General features: G+C 35.7%; 1 protein-coding gene across 1 annotated transcript; it reads left to right on the plus strand.

The window, feature by feature from the left end:
• Positions 1-11,366: 11,366 nt before the first annotated feature.
• DEFB113 (defensin beta 113) lies at positions 11,367-12,310 on the plus strand. The gene is made up of 2 exons (XM_032864565.1): positions 11,367-11,424; positions 12,120-12,310. Exons 1-2 carry the CDS (start codon positions 11,367-11,369, stop codon positions 12,308-12,310), a joined length of 249 nt encoding a protein of 82 aa, XP_032720456.1.
• Positions 12,311-19,260: the final 6,950 nt, after the last annotated feature.

The following is a 19,260-nucleotide window of genomic DNA, read 5'->3' on the forward strand; positions in this document are numbered from 1 at the left end:
ATATGATCCATGTTCTACACAAGGCAGGGAATTGGAAAAACACTGTTTATGATAGTGACATGAAACATTATAGTTGTCACACTGGGAATGTGTAGGAAATTCACACTGGGGAATTTGTGGACCTTGAAAAATGAGGTATGACACTGGCCAGGAAAGAAGAGCCTCGACTTCAGCTGGAACAGCAAGGGTAACAATAGAAGAGGTGGGGAGAGGTGACCCCCAATCTGAGAAGATGACATGTGCAAAATCACTGAAACATCAATGAGTATCAAAGCCATGAACAGACCGAAGAGTTGTAAGTAAACTCACAGGGTGGTGAAAATTGGCTAGCCACTTCAAAGGAGAACAGATTAACCATCAAGCAGAGCACAGAAGCCACAGAAGGGCCCTGTGGAGGACAGAGAGGAGACCTGTAGGCTGAGACCTGTAGTACAAAGTCTGTGACTCAGACAAGTTGCCCATGAATCGCCCACATAGTATCGATTTCCACAGATAACTATGTTAGCTGGGAAGATAGTTTAGAAAACCAAGGGTAATAAAGTTTTCTCAATGAAAACTAGAGATTCAGAGATCAAACACTCAAAACCACTACCCCATAGACTGCCTGGGAATCATTACCGAGCTTAACATCCTTGAAAACCACTAAGATTTGCATGACAGATGAAGGATTGCTTTAGTTTTTTTGAGGCATGTTGGGGAAGTTTTTCAGCTGTAGTCTTGCTCAATAAGGCACAGATTCAATAATCTTCTAAGGTTCAGTAAACTAAACTAGGAGCTACACAGGTGAACTACGAATATGGATATGTCTCTCCTCCCAAACTCTAGAGCTTCATAGATATAATCTCATTGTTTCTTGCTTTAAGAAACTGCACCTGCCATGAGAATTTTTTTCTAATGTTTTTCTTCTTTTTGGCACACATCCCTACAAGTAAGAATAACATACTTATTGGGATTTTTCTGTGAAGCCTATTGAAGGGCATTCTTGAAGCTAACCTAGGTTACTGTGTGTGAACAAAGTAAATACAGTAATAGAGCTGATAAAGAATCCAGGATTAATTCAGCAGAACAGGGCTAAACTTGTGACTTAGAACATTAAGACTGGAAGTTTTTTGGAGCTAAACTGAAGATTATGGTCAAAACAGTAATCTTTGGGCACCTGGGTGGCTCAGTGGGTTAAGACTCTGCCTTCAGCTCAGGTCATGATCCCAGGGTCCTGGGATTGAGCCCAGCTCCAGGCTGTTTGCTCAGTGGGGAATCTGATTCTCCCCCTCCCTCTACTTCCCCCACTGATATTGTTCTCTAAAAAAAATCAATAAAATCTTTAAAAAAAAAAAGTAAAAAACAAAACAAAACAGTAATCCTTTATCTTTTAGTATCTTAAACTCTCACCTGAGATAGAAACCTAAATTTAAATCATCATTTTATTTTCACTAGTAATATCTCTTCTCCATTACCTATTCTTGTTAAGGGGTTTCCTTTGCATCTTATAAGGAGAAAAGTTGAAGAGATTTGTACCCTTCTCCAATCGATTTTTTTCCCCTCCAAACTGTACTCACCCCGCCTCTCCCAGCTGAAGGACAGAGAATAACTGAAGAATTTCATTTCCCTAAAAACTGTGTAACCAAAATTCATGTTTATATTCCTGCCCTTGTTTCAACTTCCACTGCAACAAAACATACACTGATGACGGATAAAAGAGTAATTGTCATTGTACCACTGTACTGCTCTGTGGTTATCACCACACCCTGGGGAGCTCTCTTCCCAGGAAGACAGTGTGAGAGAGGACCAGCAACCAACCCTGCAACAGCAGGTGCGCTAGGGTCTCCATACTTCGTGGGTACCACAGACCAAGAGCATTTATACCATGAGAGAGCATGTAAGAAATGGAACATCTCTAGCCTGTCCCATACCTACTGACATAGAACCTGCTTTTCAATAAGAATCCAGATTATTTACACGCACATTCAAGTTCAAGGAACACTATCTTAACACATCAGAGCTTCATCCATCTACCAGTCAATTTCTAGGGTAATTCCCTCCTTCTCTTCCTCTTTTTTCTTCTACCTCTCTTTCTTTTCAACGATGTATTCTCATCTCTCAATCAACCTGTAATTTTTCCCAGGGGTCGAGGCGGGGGGTGGGTGGGGGGTGGTGGGGAAATCTTCTGTTTGTTTGTTTGTTTGTTTGTTTTCCCTATGTGTTAAATAGAAACATTGTTGGGGGATATCACTATCTCTTAAAATGTACACATATTATGAGATAAAAAGAAAACTTTCTCTTCTAAACTCCCACATGGCTCAGTATGACATATTGTCAGATTGTACCTTAAGAAAGCACAGGGAGTCCAACCCAAAGGGACTGGAAGTGAGGAGGAGAGGACAGACTTATCAGTGATCAGTGGTTTGGCAATGGGTTAAAATTTCAGGCACAGGCTCTCCTGATCTGGGGTAAGATCTGAAAGGTAGGAGGTTAGGCTGTTCCCAGGGAAGAAAACTGAGCAAAGCTTCTGGGGGGAGGGGAGTAGAGTAAAGGGCAAGGGGAACAACAGATAGGCAGCTCACAATGGATAGGCAGTGTCCCTTAGATAATGAGACTTTATCTAAACCACATCTGTGTCTCAAGGATTACTGAAGTAGTCTCCAAAATTACCTCCCACTCTGGCCTTCTTCCTGCTTCCTTCCAAACAGTTCTACTAGAGCCAAAGTGAGCTCATAAACTCTTAAATGGCTTCCATCAGGCTTATAATAAAATTCATCACTTCACTGTGGCCTAAAAAGCGGGGTGAGACTAATCCCCTTCCACTCCTTGACCTCCTGCTTCCCATTCATGCTTCTGTTGCCCATTGAGTGTGAGCTCACTGGTCTGGATTTGGTTCCTTACACACATCCTGCTGTCAGGAATATCTAATTTGTATATCTGCAAGGGACACCCTTTGTGGGCCACCCCTTTCTCAGGGCAGTGGAATTCACTCCTGATCACTTACTACAGCACTTCTCTTGATGGTCTCTCTCTCCTAACACTCTTGAATTTTATGAAGATTAATTCAGTCTGAAAACTAAAGAGCAAGTACGGTTGTAACCATGTTTATCTTCCCTACTGCTTTATCCTAGAGTCTTGAGTTGTACCAATGCACAGTAAGAACTCAATAATTTTTAGAGTTCTTAATGAGTGTCTTCTTTGTCAGGTTCATGCGTTATCTCATTTAACACATGAAGCAATAATTTTGATATTAAGTAGAAGTAGCAGTAGAAGCCAATAGAAGCCAATAAGTTCATAGAAGTCAGTAACTTTGATATTAAAATCACCATTTTAGGGGCACCTAGGTGGCTCAGTCATTAAGTGTCTGCCTTTGGCTCAAGTCATGATCCCAGGGTCCTGGGATGGAGCCCCACATCAGGTTCCCTGCTCAGTGGGAAGCCTGCTTCTCCCTCTCCGACTCTCCCTACTTGTGTTGTTCCCTCTCAGGCTCTCTCTCTGTCAATTAAATAAATAAATAAAATCTTTTTTTTTTTTTTAAATCACCATTTTATAGATAAGGAAAACAGACCTCATAAAGATCACTTAGTAAAAGCATGCTTGAGGTTCAACTCCAAATTTTGCTAATGTGAAAGAATTGGCTCATTCTAGCTCTGAAAATCATTCAGTCTAATCAAGCAGTACCAGATGGAGGTGATTTGTCAGGGGTATGGACAACCAGAAGGAGTGAACTGTATTAAATGGACTTGAGAAATACATTCTAAATCTTGTTTCTTCATTTCTGAGAATCTGTGGACCATTTTACAAAGGATATGAGCATACATTTGACCAGCTTTCTGTATTCTTCAGTTTGGTTTCAGCTCCTAAAGTAAATCTTTACTATGTGACACTGTGTTAGATTCCTGTAGGACAGTAAAATGTAGAGGGCAGGCTAGCAAACAGAAGAAGCATTACTTTAGGTAAGATCAAGTCTTCATCTTTGTCATTTTATCTTCACATCATGTATGCAGGTGACTAATTTTATTCCCAATCCCCCTAATAAGGCTGAGACTCAGAATGGAAACACCCTTTGCACAAGGGGCACATGGCTAGACAGTAGTAGAGTGGCATTCACGCTTGGGTCAGTCTGTCCACACTATTTCACTGTCACAGCAGAGGACCCAATTGGACAAGCCCTTTCTAGGCTATTCATGTTCTTCTGAGCCTGGTGGGGAGAAAAGTATTTTTAATTCTGCATTTTGAAAAGGGCTTAAGTAGAGCAGGGACAGTGATGAGACTGACCATAGGAAGGGAAGAAATGGTGTAGATGAATTCACTCTGAGAAAAGCAGAATGTGTGTAAATTGGTGGTATCAGACCTGGGTAAGCATAGGAAATATTTCAGGAGATTTATTTAAAAGTGCAAATTTCTGGGCACCTGGGTGGCTCAGTTTGTTAAGTGACTGCCTTTGACTCAGATCATGATCCTAGGGTCCTGGGATCAAGCCTCACATGGGGCTCTCTGCTCCGCAGGGAGTCTGCTTCTCCCTCTCCTTCTACCTGCTGCTCTCCCTGCTTGTGCTCTCTTGCTCTCTCTCTGTCAAATAAATAAATAAAATCTTTAAAAATAAATAAATAAATGTTCAAATTTCTGACCCACAGAATAACAGAATGTGACTATTAGGGAGTGGAACCCAGAAGTACAGATTTTTCTTTTTTTTTTTAATTATCCTAATGATTTAAAATTTATGACATTCAGAGAGCCATGGATTCAACTAATCCTTCTGCTGATTCTGGGCATGAATTTGCCTTTTAGTTTTAGGGTCAGTCTATTGTCTACCATTTACTAAAGATTAATAGCTTTAGTTCTGTGCTATAAACAGAAACGTAAAGAAATTAAAGAAACTCAGTATTGCCTTTCATAGATTTGTTCATTTACAAATTCATTATTCTAGCATAGCAGGTAAGACCTTGGGTTCAAGAATCAAATTGCTTTGGGGTCTAATATCACAATGGAAATACTAGTACAGGGATTTTAACAGGCTACTAAATGAATACCTCTACGCCTCTTTTACCTTGTTGTGCAATGACCTTCAGGTTGGTGTTATGTTCAACAGAAATTATAAATGAAAAGCATTCAGGCATTACTTTATATTTAGTAAATGTTCAATACAGATTCACTACTACTTATTGAGCACCTAGTAAGAACCAAGCCCTTTGCTAAATATAAAAAATAAAATGGAAAGTGGAATTGTAAAGGATATCCTTTGTGTACAGTCTACCTACTTTCTCAGAATATTTCTCCCATGACTGTCCTTTATACAAGCTGTATATAGAGGGGTAAGTCATAATTACTTTTTAAAGTTTAGGAAGAAAGACCTAAATTAGTTCCTGTCATCCTCTTTCATACCCACCAAAAGGGAAAGAAATGGATAAAAAAATCTTTGTCAATTGGTCTTTCATCCCTTAGGATTAGAAACTGAATTGTGTATTCTGACATTCACTTTCTCAGAAGTGCCATTTTCCAAAATTTTTTAGATAGATAAATGATAGATACTACAATTGCTACTATAACTTTATTTCGATCTCCATTCAGTAAGTGTAACTTTATTTCAATAACTTTATTTCAGTCCCCATTCATATGAATTAAATGCCTATTCTATCCTAAACTCCACTGCATAGCTGTCAAAATCTCTGCCCCATGGAGTTTGCATTCCAGTGAGAAGTTAATGATAATATTAATAGTAATAATAACCATACCATAATATATGGGTAAATAATTAAAGAAGCCAATAATGAACAAGCTAATTTCAAATGAAGACAAATGAGGAACACACCCCCACCCACCACACACAAGTTGGAATGAAGTAAGAGTCACTATTATTAGAATAGACAGCAAAAAAGCCTTCAAAATGTCTGATAAGATTACATGTGACCATCAGGGACCAGAATAAAACAAATTCTGGGTAAAAAGGTGGAGGACTTGAATGATCTGATTAAAACGCTTGATAATGAGTTCTAAATATCACATATCAATACATAACACACACACACACACACACACACACACAATCCTTCTGAACAAAAGAGAACATTATAGTTAGATGAGTTTAAAGTACCATGTATTCAGTGAGGAACTAATCTTCAGCTGAGTAAAATTAAAATTGACACAGAGAAGTGGATCATATGCAAAATATGCAAAATGAATATTAATGGTTATTGAATTTATAACCTATACCTTAAAATTCACTCAGATGTAAGAAGATGAGGCAAATAATAACGTATCACAGTAGATAATCAATACTCTATTTTCAAAATTAAAATGTAATACTTTGGGACACCTGGGTGGCTCCATCCATTAAGGGTTTGCCTTCAGTTCAGGTCATGATCCCAAAGGCCTGAGCCACCTGTTGGGCTCCCTTCTCTGCAAGGAGTCTGCTTCTCCCTCTGCCCCTCCCATCACTCATTCCCTTTCTCACTCTAAATAAATAAATAAATAGATAGATAATTTTTTAAAAAAATATAATACTTTAACCACCACATGGATTTCCTTAGTGTGAGATAGCTCACTGATACATGATACCAGAAAGTAGTAAGCGTATTCTGACAGTTGCAGAATGCCATTGTTCTGAAACCACGAACCAAATACAGTCTAACAAACAAATATATTAGTGGGAGGCACCAATAACAGCAAAAAATATATTTTCATTAAGTAATTATTGCTTAAACATCTACTACACAATGGCTACTGGGCTTAGTTTCAGATTAATATTTCTAAATCACTGTAAAAAAAGCTAAAAGTGTAATGGGCCCTACAGACTTTGCTATGGTTCTTTTACATTATCTCTTTCAATATTGATTAATCTGTACATTTCCATGCCTCTCTCCTTTACCTTCTCTTCTTTGTTCCTACTACCCAAACTTCACTTACACTTATTATCTGTAGCTGTGAGCTCAAAGACACTTTTGGAAGTGTGGGTTTTAGGGGCACCTGGGTGGCACAGTTGATTGAGAAACCAATTTCTGATTTCAGCTCAGGTCCTGATCTCGGGGTTGTGAAATGGAGGCCCACGTTAGGCTCTGCACTTAGTGTGGAGTCTTCTTCGGATTCTCTCTTGCTCTGCCCCACCTGCTCATGCTCTCTCTCTTTCTCAAATAAATAAACAAATCTTAAAAAAAAAAATGTATGTGGTAACCATCATCCTACCCACTGGAAGAGGTAATTCCTAGAACCGAATAACTTACATAAACATACCCATTGTACTGATATTTTATTAGTAGTTAGTAGTGGCAGCAGCAGTAGTAGTAGTGATTAGGCAGATACATTTCACAGTCCCATAACAGTGTGATAAGACGGTAAGCAACTGGCTCAATATTAATTATTTTATGAGTGATTTTTTTTAAAAAGATGACTCATGAGTAATGGACTAGTACAAAAAATACATTTGATAAACTATACATTTGTCCCCCAGATCAAGACAAAGCACACAAGTCAATAGACATTGGATGACATTATCCCATGAGACCATACATTCTAATAGTTATCTTTAAGGTTGGTTTAAAATTTAAGGTGTAAGATTTATTATAGAGAATAAACTGATGGTTACCAGAGGGGAGGTGGAGGAGTGGGTGGGTGGATTAGGGGATTAGGGTGAAGGAGGGCACTTGTGATGAGCACCAGATACTGTATGGAAGTGTTGAATTACTATATTGTCCACCTGAAAGTACGATTACATTGTATGTTAACTAACTGGAATTTTAAATAAATAAATAAAAATTTAAGGTTTATATTATTTAATACCCATGTATGACTTAAAATAGAACAATAGCTACACATTGCACCAGAGCTCCCCAAGAGGACTTGTTTTTGACCCATCCTCATTGAGAATACATAATATGTGATGTTCTCCCCTACTCCTTAGAATGTCAAGGGAAACTAAGACTGGAAAGATTATTGTTGGGAGGAAAGGAAAGATCAGTTTCTGCTACTCTCCAAATTTTCTCTAGAAACAATCTCCTAGGACTGTTTTCTCTACAAAGTTTCTGTTTTCAGAGTGTCCTTAAGCTATAAAAATAGAGTGAGAACAAATGAGTTGTAACATTTCTTTTATTTTGGAAAGCACACTTTCATGATTATATTATATAAATTCCTTTGTAACTCTAAGACAAGTATTCCAGGTGACTGGAATATGTAGTAACAGTAATGATTAAGAATGTGGGCTCTAACCATAGACCATGTTCGGTTTCAGTTTCACCACTTACCAGCTAGTGGTTGACTTTGTTACTTTAAGTAAGTAACTTACTTAATCTTTCTGTGTCCGTTTCCTTGTGCATGAAAATGGGGTTAAATATTATTCCTACTTCACAGGGTTTTCATGAGATTTAAATACAAGGAACAGCACCATGCACATAAGGAGCATGTAATAGATGTTTTGAAGGTGCATCAGGAGCAGGAAGGACAGAGCCTGAGCTCCTGGGACTAATGGTTTCTAAATATATGAAGCACCAATAATTATTAGAGCTTGCATAAAAGCTTTTTAATAGTGGAAGGAAGTAGAAACTGTAGCAGAAGTTCCAGCTGCTGATATCTCTCCAGTCTTTTGTTTTCTTAGTAATTTAATGCTCATTGTCCTCATCTGTAGAAAGATTTTATGATTCTGACCACTTTGAAAACTTCCCAAAGTGCCAATCAGTCTGCCACTGGTGTATAAAATTACTCTCATAATGTATTCTTTAAACATAAAGCTTTGCAGCCATCAGTGAATTAAAATAGTCAATTATTATTATTATTATTATTATTATTATTATTTTTAGGTTTTACTGGAAACTCCTACAAGGGAATAGATTTTCTTTCCTTTCCTTCTTTTATTTTCTTCCCTTCCCTTCTCTTCTTTTCTTTTTCTTTTCCTTTCTTTTCTTTTTTTCAGTTCCTTTCCTTTCTTTTCTTCTTTTTTTTTTCTTTTCTTTTCTTTTCCTTTTTCTTCTCCTTTCCTTTCCCCTCCCTTCCTTACTCTTCCCTTCCCTTTACTTCCCTTTCTTGACCATCTGTCTTCTTATCATCATACCCTCTTCTGACACTCTCAACATACAGGCATTAGCCTGGAAAAGCTCCCTTGTTAGGCACAAATCAACCTCAAATCCCGAAAGCCTAGCCACGCTCTTTTCACCAAGAACTGACAACTTCAAGGGTCCTTACCTATGGCTTTGAAGGGTATAATTATTAGCTATTCTCTTCTAACATTGTAAAAAGGAAGTAACAACACTTTTTCATCTAAGAATCCAAAATTCTTACTTAAGTCTAAATATTTTGGACCAGTGCCATTTGGTTCATACACTTTAGGTCAATTCTTTAACCTTTAAAAAAAAAATTCCTGTGTATCTTCTCTTTCTCTTAATCATTAGTTGCAATCTCATTCTTGTCCTTTTTACCGCACTTTGTCTCTCTATTTCCCCCCTTTAAAAGAGTTGAAATTAGTAGAAACCGAGAATCTGGATCTTTCTCAAGTCAAGCTCTAAAATATCAATTTTAAGCAATAAATCAATAAATTCTCTCCTGTGCATCCAGTTTGATTCTACTTATATCCCTTCCTGGCTAGAATTGGGGTGATAATCATCCAATCCTTATCTTTGTCTGTGTGATTCAGATGCGACTAGTTATAACCTTACATTTTAGCAGAGAGAAAAGAAGACCAACCAGTTCATACGAAATTGGCTGATATTCCAGCTCGATAGGAGTGCCTTATTTTAGATAGAGAATGGATACAGCGGCACTGAAGAAAAATGGGCCATTTTGTCCTAGGTCATCTTCTTATCCATGCCACCAGTATGCTAATGCCAGGCCTGTTAACTTTCTATAGTATTTCTTGTATCTGTTACTTTGCTGTACTTACATACAATAGGTTTTTGTAAGTCTGCAGCAGTTTAAAGTGTCTTTTTTTTGTGATTTTTAGAAAGAGGATATTGAGAAAATAGATTTTCCATGATGTGGGTGTAATACATAAGCCGATAAGAATTGAAGCAGAGAATGAAGAAAACTAGATAACTTCTTTTAAAATCCAGATGATAGAATATCCTTGTAATTTGTTTTTCCTCAATGACAGAGGGAGTTAGAACATAAATCATTAAGTTGTAAGGACATAACTTTTTGGATTATCATGCGCAAAGTATTTATATTTATATGTCAATTACTTATAAATCCTCTTTTTGCATATGGTGTCTATTCAATTCTTACCTTAAACCCATGAATGTGGCTGGTCCTACCAATCCAGCCTTCAGAGAGAACATCTTGAGGCTTAGTCAGTGAATATGTATCTCGAATGTACAGCCAGTAAACAGAAAAGCCAGGTGCCAAGATGAGTCTTCTGTATTTAATCCAGTGCTCTTTCGACTTTTAACACACTGCTTTCCCCTATGTATGAGGTAGTCAGTCCTATGAGTAAGTCATTACACGTAAAGAATTACACTGATTATTCTTATAATATCACTATGGTAATTTTTAATGTAACCATCCCAAAACTACATTTTAAAATATTTTCCTTTTGTAGAAAAATTGCATTGCAGGAACTGCCTGGTTCAGGCCAGTATACAGAGGATAACTTCACAGGATAAAAAGGCTTTTACTCGGGGCGCCTGGGTGGCTCAGTGGGTTAAAGCCTCTGCCTTTAGCTCAGGTCATGATCCCAGGTTCCTGGGATCAAGCCCCGCATTGGGCTCTCTGCTCAGCAGGGAGCCTGCTTCCTCCTCTCTCTCTGCCTGCTTCTCTGTGATCTCTGCCTGTCAAATAAATAAAATCTTTAAAAAAAAAAAAAGGCTTTTACTCAGTTAGGAGGATGAAGAAGATGGAAGTTGAGAGATGGACTCTGGTATCACATTACCTTGGAGTCCACTAAGGTCTTCCAGGTCTTTAAGCTCTACCAATCACTACATGTCTGATTTGAGGCAATCACATAATCCCTCTTTGCCATAATTTCCTCAACTAGAAAAGAAGAAGTTCCTATGTCATAAAATTTGTCATGAAGATTAAGTTAGCAAATCTATATAAAGTGTTTAAAACACTGCCTGACACATAATAGACGCTCAAGAAAGCATGTGACTGACAATATAGCTGAGACTGATTGTGTATTTTCAATTAAAAAATTTAAAGACTTTCACCCTATTATTTGCTTGTCTAACTGAAACTGAGTTCACATTTGGCTCATTGAGGTCATAACAGAGCTAAGTCCTCTCTTCTGTTTGTTGCTATTACACAATACATGAATCTGTGCTCAATCTTGAAAGGCAGCATTAATCAGAATAGTAATTACCCTGAAAAGGCTATAAAAACAAGAGTTCATCTTTATTTTATCAAGGAATAGCACAACTCTCGGACATTTTGAGGTCTGCCTCAACTTCACTGAAGTAACAATATCAGCAATGAAGATACTTTGTATTTTCCTGACTTTCTTCTTCACTGTGTCTTGTGGTCCATCAGGTAATATTTGCTAATATGAAAAAGAAGGGAGGAACAAAATGTTTTTTATAAATGTTTTACTCTTGAAAAAAATCAAACAATTAAATTGTTGTTAGGAGATGCCACATGAACCTATAATGCAAGAAGAAATGAGTGGAACTGATAGTTGATAAGATAAGGGGAAAAAAAATTCCCTGGGTGTAGAATTAAACCTGTTTGTTATTTTGTTTGATGAGACTATGACTTCTTACATACTTCCTACTGCCTTCTCATTTTAAATGTGATTTAATGAACTGATACTCAAGCTGTTGTCAAAATTAAGCTTTCTACAACTAGTCCAGTAGTTTGTGGGGTGAGAGAGTATTGGAGGTGGATGATTATTTAGAACACGAAACAGGTAGAGTATTTTTTACACATTTTTTTCTCTTTACTCTTGAGGAAGCATGCACAGATTAGATATTTAATGATATTCTATTTAAAAAAAAGTTAGTGGTCAAGGAACTATTTATTATTCAATAAATAAGTATTTATACTGTCGCTATTTGTAGGGGATAAAATGTGAACTTTTTATATAATTGCCTGGACATAATTTTAGAAACAAAATTGTTTAACTCTTTACTTTAAACAACTTTATATGCTTATCTAACTATTATCTATCTACCTATCTATGCAAGGGGATTAAATCTGGATTTATGATCATAGATACTTTTTCCTAGTTTCACAGAAAAAAACAAAAGAAGATACAGAGAAAAAAATAGAATGTTACCTTGTTCGTGGTGCTTGCAAGACTTCATGCAACACTTGGGAGTATATATACAATTACTGCAGTACAGAGCCCTGCTGTGTTGTGCGGGAATACCAAAAGCCAGTTCTTGAACCTGTCAATACCACAGGGGATACACTGTAAAGTATAAGTCTACCATACTACATAACACTAAATTGTAACATTACTATTAATAAAAATTAACTTTCTACTTTTCATCAATGTATTTTCGTGTGGGTGTCCTCTGGTCTTCTGGATTACACACTTATATCATGGAAATTAGTGAGTTCAATGTTGGGTTAGGTACAAGAGATGTAAAGAAGAGTGGAAGCTTTTTTGTGAAACGGGCAGGAGTTCTCCCCTACCCACATTACAAACACCTTTCATCTTTAATGCTTCCATTTATCTCTGGCCTGTTTATGTGCCCTGGGCAGTAGCCTTGTTATTTTCATGTGATATTTTAGGCATCATTCATCAATCATGGTTTATGCTACCTTTCCATAATTTCAGCAAAATGTGCTTGAGTCTTAGACACAAAGTCATAAACACCTTAATCACCTAATAGACACTATTGGTGATGTATTTATGAGTAAGAACAATCAAGCAAAACTCAGCAGGGAGTAAAATGTGATGAGAATAAAGCAAATTAAAAACATTTTTAAGGGTTTTTTTTTTCCTATCCTAAAGTATAAAAAATTTGGAGAATCCAAAAATGTCCAAAAACAAAAAAAGACCATTTCTAATTCTAAAGCTAAACTTTTATCATAATTAATTGTCAACATAGGCAGTCAATTTAAGGGTCTTCTCTCCAGGTCCTTAAGAATTTTATTTAACTTCTTCATTTTATAATTCAGTATTTAATACTTCTGTCCTTATCTCCATCTTCAATGAACTCATTGTGCTTCCAGTTTTTCACATTCCACATTAATTCTACCATAATATTGCATTCATATTGACATAATTTTCTTGTGATTTATAATGTTTTCTATCCACAAATACTTGATGTGTAGAATTTAAAGTCTCCACTCAGTGCATTTTTTTTTAACCTATAGCTACAGCACTGATTTGGAAAATATAAAAATTTAACTGTGAATTCTGATTTAGAGAAAATGTAAGAAGTTCAGTGAATTTGAGGTTTAAGAAGAGATGATAATTCCAAGTTTTCTTACTTGGATAAATGCTAAACACTGCAATCATTCATTAGGAAATATAGCAAGAGACATAGAATTTTGGAAAGGAACATATATGGCATATCAAGTTTATACTTTTTAGCTATGTACCCATGTGAAACTTAGAAAAGAAAGTTGTGCTTCAAATATAGATTTCAGGAGCCATTAACTGAAGCAATGAGATAAAATCACCCAAATGACTACTACAGATTGATGAGAAGAAAAAAATGTCCAAAATTCTAAGGAATAACATTTAAGCATGTTAAGAAAAATTAGACTCTATAAAGGAGGATAAGAAGGAGAAGTTAGCCAATGAGACCCCACTCCCAGTCTTCATGTCTTCCCAGATAAGTTTCCAGACATATAAGAAAAGAGGCAACCCATTCCTACTATACTCTGTGTTAATTTTTGACCCATAGGCTCAATGAGCATGATAACATGGTTTTGTTTTAAATCATCAAATTTCAGGGTGGTCTGTGGCACAGCAATATTAGCCAGAAGTGTATGTAACTTCCAAACTATAGAAATGTTTAAAAAAAAGAAAAAAAGAAACAATACATAGGAATCATAGGCAGGACTTCTAAAATGATGGAATAAAGAGATCTAAAATTCTGTCCCTTCATGAAAGCAGCAAAACAGTGGCAAGAAAAAAATAAATAAATAAACGTTTTAAGAGCTCTCCAAATTAACCACAAACTTGCAAAAATCCAAGGAGCCTTTATTTATTTGTTTAAAAAGAAAACAAAGATGCTGAATCTTGGGAAGAACAGCCAACTCTGTGGCAGTTCAGCTGCCCCATTATTGTCCACCTCTTAGCTCCACAAGTAGCTGTGACAAACAGCAGCCTCTCCATCAAGGTAGCTGTGAATGGACAAAGAATATCTGTAACTCAATAATAAAAACACACTAACTCTATTATAAAATGGACAATGGAGTTGAATAGACATTTCTCCAAAGAGGATATATGGATGTTCAACAAGCACAGGGAAAGGTATTTAATCTCAATAGCCATCAAGGAAATACAAATCAGCACCACAGTGAGTGACTACTTCCCACCCCCTAACTGTAATAAACACAAGACACATTAACAAAAGTTGGTAATGATATGAAGAAATCGGAACTCCCATATACTGCTAGTGAGAATGTAAACTAGTGCAAATACTTGGGAAAATAGAGTGCCGGTTCCTGAAAAAAATTAAGCCTGGGATTTTCATTTGATTCTGCAATCCCCCTTGTAGGCATGTATGCAAGAGATTTGAAAAATGTCAACACAAAACTTGCACACAAATGGCCATAGCAGCATGATTCATAATAGCCAAAATGACCCAAATGGAAACAACCCAAATGTTTATAAACTGATGGATGGATAAGCATTATGTGGCATACCCATACAATGGAATCTTATTTTGTCAATAAAATGGAATAAAGTACAAACTTGTGCTACAACATGGATAAAGGTCAGCAGACCTTTCTTGAGAAATAAACAAGAGTTCTACAGTAGAATTAAGAGTATAAAAGATAGAAATTTGGACCTTCACAAAGGAAAACAATTCAGCTACAATTTGTAAATTTGTTGGTAAATGTAAAATATTATTTTCCTCTAATCTCTGTTAAAGACAATTTATTGCTTAAAACAAAAGTAATGATATATTGTGCAGTTAACTGCATTGCAGAAAGACATGAATGACAATAGCCCAAACTATGAGAAAGGGAAAATATTAGTATAGGATTGTAAGTTATAAGAAAGCTGAAGAGCTATATTAAAAGCTTACAGCAAGAATAAAAAATTAAATGTATAATCAATGTGGTAGATAAAATGTAATAATAAAAAATGTACAGATAGTGAAGGAAAAGAGAACAAAGGCAGGGAGAACAAATAGAAAATAAAGAGGTGACAGTTTTAAACACAACCATACTATAATTTCATTAAGTGTAAATATTAAATGTAGACATACCAATTAAAAGAGAATGTAAGTTAGGATATTATATTAATTATTTTTTTCTGCCTAACAAATTATTCCAAGAGGTCACAGTTTAAAAACCTTTATTATTTCATAGATGCTGTGGGAAGGATTCCAGAAGCAGCTTAGCTTGGCGCTTCTGTCTCAAGGTCTCGATGAGATTGCACTAAAGCAGGTGACTGAAGCTATAGACATCCTATTCTCAACAGTGGTCGAAGAACCTGCTTCTAAGCTTGCTCATTTGATTGTTGCTATCCTTTGTTCTTGAGAGCTCTTGGACATAGAGCTTCAATTTCTTACAAGTTATTAAATAGAGGGTCATGGATTCTAACCATACCATCTAACCACATGGATTCTATGGCCACTCCATAGGGATTCTCACAGCATGGCACCTTGCTTCCCCCATTACAAGTGATGAGAGAGAGAAAGACAGAGAGAGAGGGAAGGAACAAGAGACAGACAGAGAGAATAACAGACACAAAAACAAAGAGACACAGACAAAAAGAGAGCCCAAGACTATAACTACAGTACTTTTACGTGGTTATAATAAAACACAAAAGGGGCACCTGGGTGGCTAGGTCAGTCAAACACCTGAGTCTTGGTTTCAGCTCAGGTCATGGTCTCAAGGTCAGGAGATCTAGCCCCTCACTGGGCCCCCGACACAGTACAAGTCTGCTTGAGATTCTTTCCCCCTCCCTCTCCCTGCTCCACTGCTCTTCCCCCAACCCCCTTGCATGCATACACAAAAGTACACACTCTCTCTTTTCTCAAATAAATAAATAAAATCTTTAAAAAATATAAATGTTTCAAACCAATGATTTAAGCTTCCACTTTAAGAACTTTAAAAAAGGAGATTAGAAAAAGAAGGAAACCTCATTTTATAAATTTTATATCTCAATGAAACCTGTATTTTTACTCAGAAGAATGGAAATAATAAAATAAGATAGACAATTAATTAAATGTAAAATAGAAAAATAATGAAAAAATAAAAACAAAAGCTTTTTTTAAGAAAAGGTAGAAAATTGATTTTCAGAAATATCTAGTCAGATTGATTTAAAAAAGAGAGAAAAAGAAAGCACAAATGACCAATATCAGGAATGAATAAGAGAAATCACAACAGATATAAAAAACATTAAAAGAGCAGTAGGAGAATATAATAAACAATGTTATACCTATACTTTGATAACTGTTATGAAAAGGAAAAATTCCTCAAATGATGTAAAATGCCATGATTCACTCAAGAAAATTTGCATCTTGTATAATATTATATTCATTTTCAATAATGTCTATTTACAAATCTTCCCACATAGAAAATACCAGGTATAGATGGCTTTACTGTTGAATTTTTCAAAATATTTAATAATAAATGTATACTTATTATACACAGATCTCTTTGTACAATAGAATAGGAAAGAACATTTTCCAAATGATCTTAGGAGACTAGCATTATCCATACTAAAACTCAAAAAAAGAAATTTCAAGGAGAGGCATCTGGGTAGCTCAGTCAGTAAATGACCTTGTGGCTGAGGTCATGATCTCCAGGTCCTGGGATGGAACCCATGTCAGGCTCCTAGCTCAGCAGGGGGTCTGCTTCTGTCTCACCTTCTCCCTCTCCCCGTGCTTCTGCTCTCTCTCTTTCAAATGAATAAATAAAATCTTAAAAAAAAAAAAAAAAGAATTGAATGCTTCATCTAAGATCAGGAACAAGGTAAGCATAATGAATTTCACCACCTCCATTCCAAATTGTAAGAGAATTTTAGAAAGTACAATAGGAAAAATAAACAAAGGCATATTGAGTGTAAATTAAAGACAAACATTTTTATTTGACAACATGATTGCCTATAATGTAAATCTAAGGAATCTAAAAATGAAGGTAAAAGAACTAATTATTGAACTTAGCAAGGTTATTGATACAAGAAAAATATAAAAACGAATTAAATTTCTATAAACTAGTAAAAAATACTTGGGTGATAAAAATTTAAAGATACTATATATGAAATGATTTAAAACAGAAAGAAATATATCCAGTACCTCTCTATATAGTGGCAACTACATTGCTGAGAAGAATTAAAGAAGTAAACAATGAAGAAATATATTTTGTTCAAGTATTGGAAATTTTAAATTGCCAAATCTCATCAAATAGGTCCATAGAATCAGTGAAAAACCCAACCCAAATTCCCCTGCTGGGTTTTTAAATAGGTATTGACAATCTTACTCAAAAAATTTGTGTGGAAAAAAAAATTGTGTGGAAGTGCACCTGGGTGGCTCAGTCAGCTAAGCATCTGACTTTAACTCAGGTCATGATCTCAGGGTCCTGCCACTGAGCCCTCCATTGGACTCCCTGCTCAGGAGGGAGTCTGCTTGTCCCTCTCCCTCTGCATCTCCTCCTGCTCCTGCTTTCTTTCTTTCTTTCTTTCTCCCTCCTTCTCTCTCTCTTTCTGTCAAATAAGTAAGTAAATTTAAAAAAAATTGTTTGGAAATTTACAAGACCAAAAATAGCCATGATAATTTGAAAAATTGAGAACTAAGTTGTACAGCTGATATTACTTGATTCCAGGTTTTACTCTAAAGTTTCAATAACTAAGAGAATTTGGTATGGACATAAAAGAGAGAGAAAGATTGATCAATGAACGAGAATGTAAAGTATTGAAACAGATGCTAATATGTATAGTCAATTGATTTTTTTACAAAATTGTTAAAGATATTAATTTGAATTATATTGTTATTTTTGGAGTTTCTACTCTAATAAAAACATTCTTACACATTGGAGAGTCACTGTCAAACAAGAGAAATACAATTCTTCCTTAACAGAGTTTTTGTTTGTTTGTTTGTTTGTTTAACTAAAACTAGAGCCCAATTGAGCAAATCATGTATAGAGATCTAAGATTTCTGGTATAGGAACTTCTGTACCAGGAAAAAAAAAAAAAAGTAATGTTTGCTTGGTTTTTTCAAGACATTGAGAGCTCTAATTCCTTCTGCTCACTAAAGAAGCCCATTCAACCTATATCCACAGACCTTACCTTGAGGATTCCCCAAAACAGAGGTTTTTTGGGGGAAAAAAAGATTTGTCTAATAGTGAAGGAAATCCTCAAGAGGTATCTAATTCTTCATCCTAGAGCCAGTGCTTGGACAACTTGTAAAAGTAAAGGCATGAATAACTAAGATAACACCACCAAACAGAACACTAGGTCCTGAGAAAAGAGTTCAAGGAAAACAGAATTTAATATGAACAAAACTCTCTTAAATATATTTGCAGATGGATTCAAGAAGATCTTACATCTACAAAAAACAAAAACAAAAAGACAAAAACAACAACAACAACAAAAACTGCTCCATGGCAAAAGAGCAATCATAGAAGAGATAAGGGCATTAACATCCTAAATATATTTGCTTAAAAAAAACATAGAAAAACTGAAAGGTGAAACATACTTAAATCATAAAATAACAACATAAATAGATATAAAAATAAGATAATAAAGACATATTTATAGAGGAAAATTTCAACCCCTGACTAAAAGAAATCCCCATAAAAGGTAAGATAAATATACACCTAAGGAGGGAGAGACTTTATCAGGGAAAGATATAGAAAAAGAGAAGAAAACACATATTCCCAGATTTGTAGAAGCTCACCCAAAGGCCAGACAAAACTCATTAAAAAAAAGTTTACACTAAGAAATGTAGGAATCATAAGATGTGGGGTACAAATTATGAAGAGAATATCCTGTAAGTGTCTAGGGAGACACAAAAATCAAACCATTTGAAAGGACCTAGTCTAGCATTGAAATTCTAATCAAGAAGACTGAATGATATAAGTTAGTAATGACTTCACGTGATTTTGAACCTATATTTTACATTTAAACAATCAGATATGAGGGCAGAATAAATATATTTCCCAGCATGGAAATTCCTGTATTTCTTATCTTTTTGGAGAACATTTCTGGATGGAGGGAAAAAAAAAAAAAAG

This window comes from Lontra canadensis, unplaced genomic scaffold (genome assembly GCF_010015895.1).
Source record: "Lontra canadensis isolate GAN:19392208 unplaced genomic scaffold, GSC_riverotter_1.0 scaffold27, whole genome shotgun sequence".
Taxonomy (NCBI): Eukaryota; Metazoa; Chordata; class Mammalia; order Carnivora; family Mustelidae; genus Lontra; species Lontra canadensis.

Coding starts and splice junctions, on each gene's coding strand:
- DEFB113 (XM_032864565.1), top strand. CDS start 11,367: ATGAAGATACTTTGTATTTTCCTGACTTTCTTCTTCACTGTGTCTTGT. Junction 11,425..12,119: donor TGTGTCTTGTGGTCCATCAG/GTAATATTTGCT, acceptor ACTTTTTCCTAG/TTTCACAGAAAAAAACAAAA.